This window comes from Condylura cristata, unplaced genomic scaffold (assembly GCF_000260355.1).
Source record: "Condylura cristata isolate star-nosed mole 26May11 unplaced genomic scaffold, ConCri1.0 scaffold00030, whole genome shotgun sequence".
Lineage (NCBI taxonomy): Eukaryota > Metazoa > Chordata > Mammalia > Eulipotyphla > Talpidae > Condylura > Condylura cristata.
This window is the reverse complement of record NW_004567131.1, coordinates 2,923,117-2,931,990: the sequence shown is the minus strand read 5'-3', so window position 1 is coordinate 2,931,990 and position 8,874 is coordinate 2,923,117. Positions and strand designations below refer to the sequence as shown.

Here is an 8,874-nt window from a genome sequence, read left to right as displayed (position 1 = left end):
TGTACCACATCTTTTTAATCCAGTCATCCACTTTTGGGCATTTGGGCTGTTTCCATGTCTTTCCAATTGTAAATAAAGCAGCAATAAACATGGGGGTGCAGGTTTCTTTTTGAATCAGTGTTTTGACACAAAAATCTTTTAAGGGTCTATATTTCTCCTTTTACTGATATATAATCAGTATATATATATATATATATATACACACACACACACACACACACATACATATTAGTATATATATGTGTGTGTATATATATATATGTATATATATGAAACCAATTTTGGATATGATTTTTTTTTTGTAAAGGTGACAAATGTGATATTTTATATGCTTAATAAAAATAGGTACACTCAAAAATCCTTAAAGTTTTATTGACAGTCAAGTACAGGCAATTAAAATGCCACACCATTCCAGAAAGAAGGTCTTTCTGACAATCTTTAGCTTCCTTTCCCTGACTTGGGGTGTTAGTTTTCCTCTAGAACAAAAAAACATGTTTTGCCAAATCTAAAAGTTATGTGTATGAAATAGAACAAGGAGACAGGGTGGAGATGCCATCAACACTTACCATAGAGGTTGAAATGTAATTCCTAATTAATAGCTACATTTGGGACATGTGAGATAACTGCATATGCAAATAAATGCTGGGAAAGTGTTCCATGGGATACACACCTCTATTAAGTGTTTTGAAAGTCACTGTGGGTTATGAAACTTAGTGTTCCAATCATTTCATTTATGGGAAGCAGTGAAATAGCTACAAAAGAAAGAATGATGACTAGAGAAAGGTAAGAAACTTGGCTGATCCAGGTCTTGGACAATTGAGGTATTGGGAGATGCTATTTGAGTAGAGGTAGGGAAAGTACCTTTTCTCAGATTATGATAAACATTAACTCTAAAAATGTTGAAAATTCACTGACATCATTGGACCTAGAGGGTATACATTTAAATGATTGTATCTATATGAGTATTTCTATCTTTGTTTTCCTCTCTTGCCATGAACAAGTCATTTCTAATGAGAATCAGGTGATCTTGGTGAATAATGTCAGCAAGCTCATACCGCACATAAACTCAGAATTATTTGCTTAACACCCACAAAGTAAGGGTTTCGCCTGGGTGTCAAGAAGCTTATTTTACCCATATAGGGCTTGACTCATCAATTTGTGTAATAAAGTTTTCAAAATATGATGGGTGATGATTACTTTTTACAAGGTTGGAAAAAGATTATCCAGAGCAGAAAGCTTTCCCATTATATAGTCCTGTCAGGGGCTTGAAACTACTGTCCTATTCTAGTCAGTTGTTTCCTTTAATGTTCCTTTGTTTCTAAACTAGTGAGGAAAGATGGGATATACTAAGGTTATTTGGAGAAAGTTCAATAAAATTGTGTCTTCTTTCCTACCAGACCTAGGCTAAGGTTTCCCCGGTCATAGCATGAGTTTAAGTCTAGAAGATGCTCAATTATGAATTAGTCACCTCTCTTGATGGGAGCATCATTCTTCAACAACTACCTCTGGACTCTTACCTGGGCACGGTGCTCAAAGTATAGGGGGTGACTGCACACAAAGTCTAATAAGATGTCAGAACCTTTCTAAATAAAAAGCTCACCATTCAATAGTGCACACCACTAGTTATTACAACATTTCCCTAAGGTTAAATTTAACAGAGCTAAATGCTCAGTTAAAATTTAACTGAGCATTTACTGTGTGAAAGATACTAGTCCACGCAACAGAGTAACTCATTTGTCCTCAAATGGGCCTGTGAGGAAGGGACTATTCGATTTGCATTTTACAGTAAAGAAACAGGTACTGCAGTTAATTACCACCCCCTCCACCCCCCCAGAGTCATACAAGGCTTAGTGGTGGAGGCAAATTTGAGAGCGGGCAGTCTGGCTCCTAAGAGCTAGGATAAACAAGAGTGCAGAGTAGGAAGAAGAAAGCACAAGACAAGCTGGGACCAAGGGGAAAAACAGAAAGGCGGATTAGTACTGGTATTAACAGAGTTAATAAGGCTAACGTCATTCATTTACTGAATGACGTTTCTAGCACATTAGTTCCTAGCACCACCGCCCAGGGTTGGAAAGTTAAAAAATTCCTAACTTTGTAAGGTTCACTGCAGATCCTAAGATATTCCCAAACCAGTTCAGTGGTTAGTGGATCTCTCACAACCTTGCAGCGAGCATCTCTGGGGCCGATTCCTGCAGAACTACAACTCCCAAAATGCATCGCGCGGGAGGTTGCGCCCACACTCAGGAATACGAGGGTTCTACAAAAGTGCCTTGAGAGGGAAAAAAAAAAATTACATCCATTTCTCGCCATTTCCCCACATTCACATAGACCTTACCTCAAGTAGGAGCAACATTTTTTTATTTCTAGCGCATACGGTGAAGCGTGAAGCGTGTAGACTTGCTTTTGACTTCAGGCACAGCACAGGGCAGGCACGACGACAGAGCACAGGCGCGAGGTCCCTGAACCTAGGGAGGAGGCAGTGGCCGCAGGGTTGGACGGAGGCCGGAAGTGTGTGAGGGACGAGGCCGTGGCGTGGGTGGTTGCGGGCGCTCACTTCCGGCCAGTGCGTAGATTTCGGCCGGCTCGGAAAGACACTCTGTAAGCTCTTCTTCCGCAGCTAACCGCAGCTTACGCACTCCGCGAGCTCTGAGGCGTCCAGTCTCCGCTCCTCTCACCGTAGGCCTTGACGACATGAGCAACAAAGAAGGTGGCATTCTCAACGTTGGGCGTTATTTATTCCAAGGGGGAGGACCTCCTGGCTTTTTGTCGAATTTTGCACTTTTCCTCACCCGTGAGGGATGTCCTCTTCTCGTGCAGGCTGGGGGATGGAGGGAGGTGGCGGCCCCGGCGATTTTCCCGGTCACATTGGCCCTGTTTACATCTCGCATTTTCTTGTGTTTTCGAGATATATTTTTGATCTTAGCTCGGTAGTTGCTCCACCTGGTGCCAGAGCAAAGAACCAGTGGTGGAGGCCTGGTTGAAGTGAGCTTAAGGTTTGGAGAGAAAAGGCAAGGCTTCTCTTCTGTCAGTCTGCTGAGAAAGCCTGTAAGGAGAGGGCCTCCCTGGGTCTCTGGTTATCTGGTTTTAAAGGAAGCAAGGGTTTGCCAGTGCTATGTTTGGACAATTCTTAGTGATGGAAGAACTCTGTCCAACTTTTTTCTTTTTCTGTATGTAAGGATCAGGAGGGTTCAGGAAAAGGAAGCATGACAATTTCCCACATAACCAGAGAAGAGAAGGGAAGGATGTTAACTCATCTTCACCTGTGATGTTGGCCTTCAAATGTAAGTTCTTTGTAATGTCAGTTGGCTAAGGGGAGAGGACTAAGAGGTTGTGAGTAACAGGAATCATTTAGTTATGTTATGAACAGAACATTCCCTAAGAATTTGACATGGCCCTATGTGAATCTTTTAGTTTTCCTGGAGGTTTTGTGTTGGTGTTAGGTCTACCATGAAATTTTAGATTACAAAAATCTTGACTTCTTTCCCTATTGCAATTATAGGTAAAAAATAAAAATCAAACCTTCCACATAACTAAAAATTACTGGTACTCCCCATAGCACTAGCAGTTTTAGGTCTTTGAAGTAACAGTGCTTTGAAATCACACACTATCAGATACATGCATCCACACACATAAAGTATATATGCATATAATTAATTTTTGATGATTTGACTTTATTTCCTCAACTAGTCTTTTGAAGCCAGGGACTGTATTTTCATTTTAACTGTGACACTTTGCATAGAATGGGGAACTCATCTATTAGTAAATCATGTGAACGTATATATATTACATTCCCCATTTTGCAGTTTATTATTATTACCAACTTCCTCATTTAAAAACAAAATTCTTCCTCTTGTCCACTGTCCACCATCCTGTACCTTATAGTTTCTGTGGAAATCGGAGAGGGGCTTAGCTGTTCTAACTTGCAGACCTGTGAAGGCTTTTTTGGGGCTAGAGAATCCATAACGGTTGAAAAGTTAGATCAGCTAACAACCAACTCTCAGTTCCTCTCTCCTTTGCCCACTCTGATAGTGCTGCTATAGTGTTCCATGTTAAGGCATATGACTTCAACTTCTCTGACAGAAAGCAAAGGTGAAAGGTATAATCCTTTTGTGTCCTAATCATACATATGCTGTCACTTTTGCTACATGCTTTTAGTTAAAAATGAAGCAAAACCCCTCTGCCTCTTATTTAAAGGGAAGAAAATTTGCTTCTACCTTTTGAAGAGAGGAGTCTTAATTTGTAGGTATGTTTTAAAATCACCGCAGCACCTTCAGTTAACTTTAGAGGTGTGGGACAGCTAATTGTAACTGAGTAGAGAGTATACTGATAAAGCTTTATATTTCTGGAAAAACTACAGTGGGTCAAGTCTTGCCATGTTTATACACTAACACCCTCTACTAAGCTATTCTTTCCAAGCATATTTGCTATTTTAAGTTTCTGTCTGTTTTTACATACATGGTTCTTTAATCTTGGAATTGCTTTGAACTTGGGCCCCCATTGCCCATCTGACAGACCTCTCAAGTAGATTCTCCACTTTGTAGCATTTCTGATTTTTCTCTTAAGTAAACTGGGTGACAGACATTGCATGTATTTATCCATTGTACATACAGTCATCCTTCAAATATGGAACACCTTCGTTCCAGCACGTGTTAGTAGTCAACAAAGAAAATGATAGCTTCACTTGAATGTTTTACATATTTTTTTTTTATTGAATGATTACATTTTATTTATTTGTTTGCATCACTCTCTCATTGGACTGAGTTCCTTAAGGATAGGAACAGTTTTATTTAACTTTGTCATCATAATATATATTATGTATTACATGTTAGTTGTTTGGAGATATTAGGTAAAATCTTTGCTTAACTAGTATATAAATAATTAAAGACCAGATGTATTTAGGTCCTTGTCAGCTACTAATTTGGTTGTTACTCAAGTTCTGGGTTTTTGTTGTTTTTGTTTTAATTTATGCAAGATGCATTTATTTGGTATCTTCTGTAGGAAAACAACTTTGTAAGTCTTTGGAGATAAGTTGTTTGAATAGCAACAGTGTGTTTGATAGGCTTCAAGTGTAGACGATGAATGCTTACAGTTATAATAATGTGTTTTTAGCATTTCAGCAGGAACTTGATGCAAGACACGACAAATATGAAAGACTTGTGAAACTGAGTCGAGATATAACTGTTGAAAGTAAAAGGACAATTTTTCTCCTCCATAGGATTACAAGGTGAGTAAATGGCTTTAAAATTTAAGATAGCAGATTAAGTGCTAGGTAGGCCCATAAAATTTGTTAATTGTAGATACGTTTTGAAATTATTCTTTTCACTACCTGTCTCTCAATAGGCAGTAACTAGCTGTTAAAATATTCTGTAACTTATTCTGGGAATATTGATATCAGAAGATGTAAGCAGCAGGTAGGTTTTAAACAACCATTTTAATAAAAATAGAAGGGAAAAATTCTTATTTTCAGAGCAGGTAGGGATTTTGTGTTTTTAACACTCTGAGATATAGCTATATTGGCTTGTGAAAATATTAAATGTTTGACTATGAGAGCCTATTACATTACTTGGATGATACACTGGAAAATTTAGTATTAGAAAATTGTTAAAGTCTGCTTAAATTACCTTCCCATTCATTTTTCAACTCAATGCAATCTGGCTTTCCGCCTCACAATTGTTAAATTGCCCTTTATTCCTTCATATTGCCTAGTGCATTTTGTTCTCTTTTATCTTTGTAGCATATGATACTGTTGACTACTTATTTCTTTGAAAGTTAATTTTTCAGCTTTGTGACATTTAAGCTTTATTTCTCCTTTAAAAATTTATTGTGTGTTTAACATGTAAGTTTTAGGTGTGCGTCATTGAGACTCAGCATGTACATATACTTCTTTGAGCTCACTGTTAAAAGTCCAGTTTTATCCATCATACCTCTTTCCCCTTCTGGTAATTGCCCTTATAGTTTAAAATTACTTAGTTCATCTATATTTGTTTTCTCATTATACCACATGATTGAAATCATGTGGTACTTGTCTTTATCTGATTTTTTTCATTAAGCATAATACCATCCATGTTGGGATGGGTCATCCATGTTGTTGCAAATCGCAGCAGCTCATTTTTTTTTTAAATAACTGAATGGTATTCCTGTGTGTGTGTGTGTGTGTGTGTGTATGTGTGTGTGCGTGCGTGCGCGCGCGCACTCACAGTCAGCTGATGGGTACTTAGGCTGTTTCCAATTCTTAGCTATTGTAAGTAATGCTGCAGTAGACATGCATCTCTTCAAATTACTGATTTTGCATTTTCAGGTAAATACTCAGGTATGGGATAACTACATCAAACAGAATTTCTATTTTTAATTTTTGTAAGAATCACAGACTGCTTTCCATAATGTCTGCATCATTTTATATATATTTTTTTTTTTTAAGATTTATTTATTTGTGCATACAGAACTGGGGTACAGGCCAGAGGCTCAGGGGCGGTGAGAGGCTTCACCAGAGACAGAGTGGGGAGCAGAACAGGCAGATGGACGAAGTACACTGCTGAGGGGAGCAGTGGGCGGGTCAGGAGAGGTCTGCCGCGCCATGTGGTCACCTCCGGGGCAGGCAGGGATCGAACTCATGCGGAAGTGGCTTTAGTTTCTCAGTGCTGTGCTTTAACCTGCTGCGCCACCAGGGAGGGCCCTCATTTTATATTCTTACCAACAGTGTGTAAAGAGTTCCCTTCTCTCTACATCTTCAATATTTGTTGTTTCTTGTTTTTTGGGTAATAGCCATTCTTACAGGTGTGAGGTATATTTCATTGCTGTCTTGATTTGCATTAAAAAAAATTCTTGGTTGCAAAAAAAGAAACCAGTTTAAACTGCCCAAGCAGAGGTGGTAAGTGAATTATGCAGATTCTGAAATATCTTATAATGGCAACTGAGTACCTTAGTATTTCATCTCTGCCTCTTTGCTTCCTATTTCCTTGTACCAGCTTGCTTTGTAGCTCAATCCCATGAGAAAGTAGAAAGTGCCCACCCTGTAGTTTCCAAAGAGATTTTTATTACATTTTCTCTCCCAGAGAGATTCTTATATGTCTCTGGAATAGCTGTGATTGAATTTATATTATATGTCATATAAAGTATTTAAGATACTTTAAGATATTAAACTTAATGTAATTATCTCTTTATTAAAAACATTGACATTTTCTATTCACTGAGTTTTTTTTTTTTTTTAAAGATTTATTTATTTATGCATACAGAACTGGGCCACAGGCCAGAGATGCAGGGGCAGTGGAGGCTTCACCAGAGACAGAGTGGGGAGCAGAACAGGCAGATTGATGAGGTACACTGCTGAGGGGAGCAGATGGCGGGTCAGGAGAGAGGTCTGCTGCTTTAACCTGCTGCACCACCAGGGAGGGCCTCACTGAGTTTTTTAAAATAACTAATGCTTTTTTTTTTTTTAAAAAAGATGACTGATGCTTTGATTTCAATTACATTAAATGGAAGCAAATTTACATAGGAATGTGGTGGTGTTATCTTTTTTTAAATCTAAAATAATTTCTGGCTTTTTTATTTATTTTAGTGAGATCTCCTAACTTTATACATGCTAGCTTATGTTATGGAAAGAAGCAACAGTATTCTGAATAATTACGTTCTTTTTTAGTACAAACTGCAATTCTAAAATAATTGCCATTAATATCCAGCAGCTTAGAGAAAGGACTGAAAGGAGACTTAATATTTTAGAAAAATTCATGTTAATTATATGAAGTCATCTTGTTAGTTTTGTCCAATAACAAAATTATAAATGCAAAAAAATAGTAGTTTTCAGAAAAATGGTAAATGACAGAAAAGTAAAGCTACTGAATGAAAGCAGTCAGTCAAAACACTGTCAATGAGCAGATTTCATATTTCATGCCCCCCATTTTATCATAGTTATACATATTTACATATTTACACATAGTACATACATTTGTAATCAGTAAACTTGAGGTATTTAACCAGAGAGATTATGAACAAAAAAAGTAAAAAATACTTTATGAGAGAAATCAACCAGAGAACATGAAGATAGCTATTAATTAGATTTCATATTTTAACTAACATCCTTTTTTTTTATTACTACATAAAGTGAGATTATCTCTTTTCTTCACTAGAGAATTTTGGTAGTTTGTTTTACAAGTAATTTTTCCTGTTCATCTTTTAATCTTTTATTATTCTTTGATCTGTTTAATAGATCTGTAATGATTTCCTCTCTCATTCCTGATTTGCTAATTTGTGTCTCCTTTTTCCTAATCTGTCTAGATGTTTATTAGTTTTATTGATCTTAAAGAACCAAGTGTTGGTTTCATTGATACTCTGTATTTCTTGGTTTTCTGTTACATTTGTGTAGTTATTTTTTTCTTTCTCTTGCAAATTTATGACTTTGCTCTTCTTACTGTGAAATACGAGATCAAAGAAGAAATGGAGATCATTTCTTTTTTTTCTAATGTAGGCATTTTGCTCTATAAATATGCCTTTTAAGTTTCAGTATGTGCTAGCTGCAGGGTGTTTAAAATACTTTCTAATACGCTCTTTGATTTAATGCATTTTATTTCCAAAAGTTGGAATTTTGCTGGCATTTTTCTTTTATTGATTTCACTGTGGTCAGAGACTATACTTTCCAGGACTAGAACCCTATTACATTTACTGGACTTGTTTCTGACCTAGAATATGGCCTATCTGGGTAAAATGTTCCTTGTACACTTGAAAGGAGACATTCTGGATTGATTATAATGATAGTTGCCCAGTTAGTTGATAGTGCAGTGTTTAGTTGTTTAGTATTACTAACTTTTTGGCCTTTCAGCTATAGAGAGAGGGGTTGAAATCTCTTTGCTGTCATTGTGGAAATTGTTAAAGTCTGCTTAA

At 37.1% G+C, this 8,874-nt stretch overlaps 1 protein-coding gene across 1 annotated transcript in view; it reads left to right on the top strand.

Moving 5' to 3' along the window:
* Window positions 1–2,573: 2,573 nt before the first annotated feature.
* The window catches only part of TSNAX (translin-associated factor X), a 31,242-nt gene continuing 24,941 nt past the window's right edge, over window positions 2,574–8,874 (top strand). Inside the window, exons 1-3 of the mRNA XM_004691133.2 lie at window positions 2,574–2,707; window positions 3,177–3,281; window positions 5,110–5,224. Of these exons, the coding sequence (XP_004691190.1) occupies window positions 2,692–2,707; window positions 3,177–3,281; window positions 5,110–5,224 (236 nt within the window). The 5' untranslated portion in view covers window positions 2,574–2,691. The remainder of the gene's footprint in view (window positions 2,708–3,176; window positions 3,282–5,109; window positions 5,225–8,874) is intronic.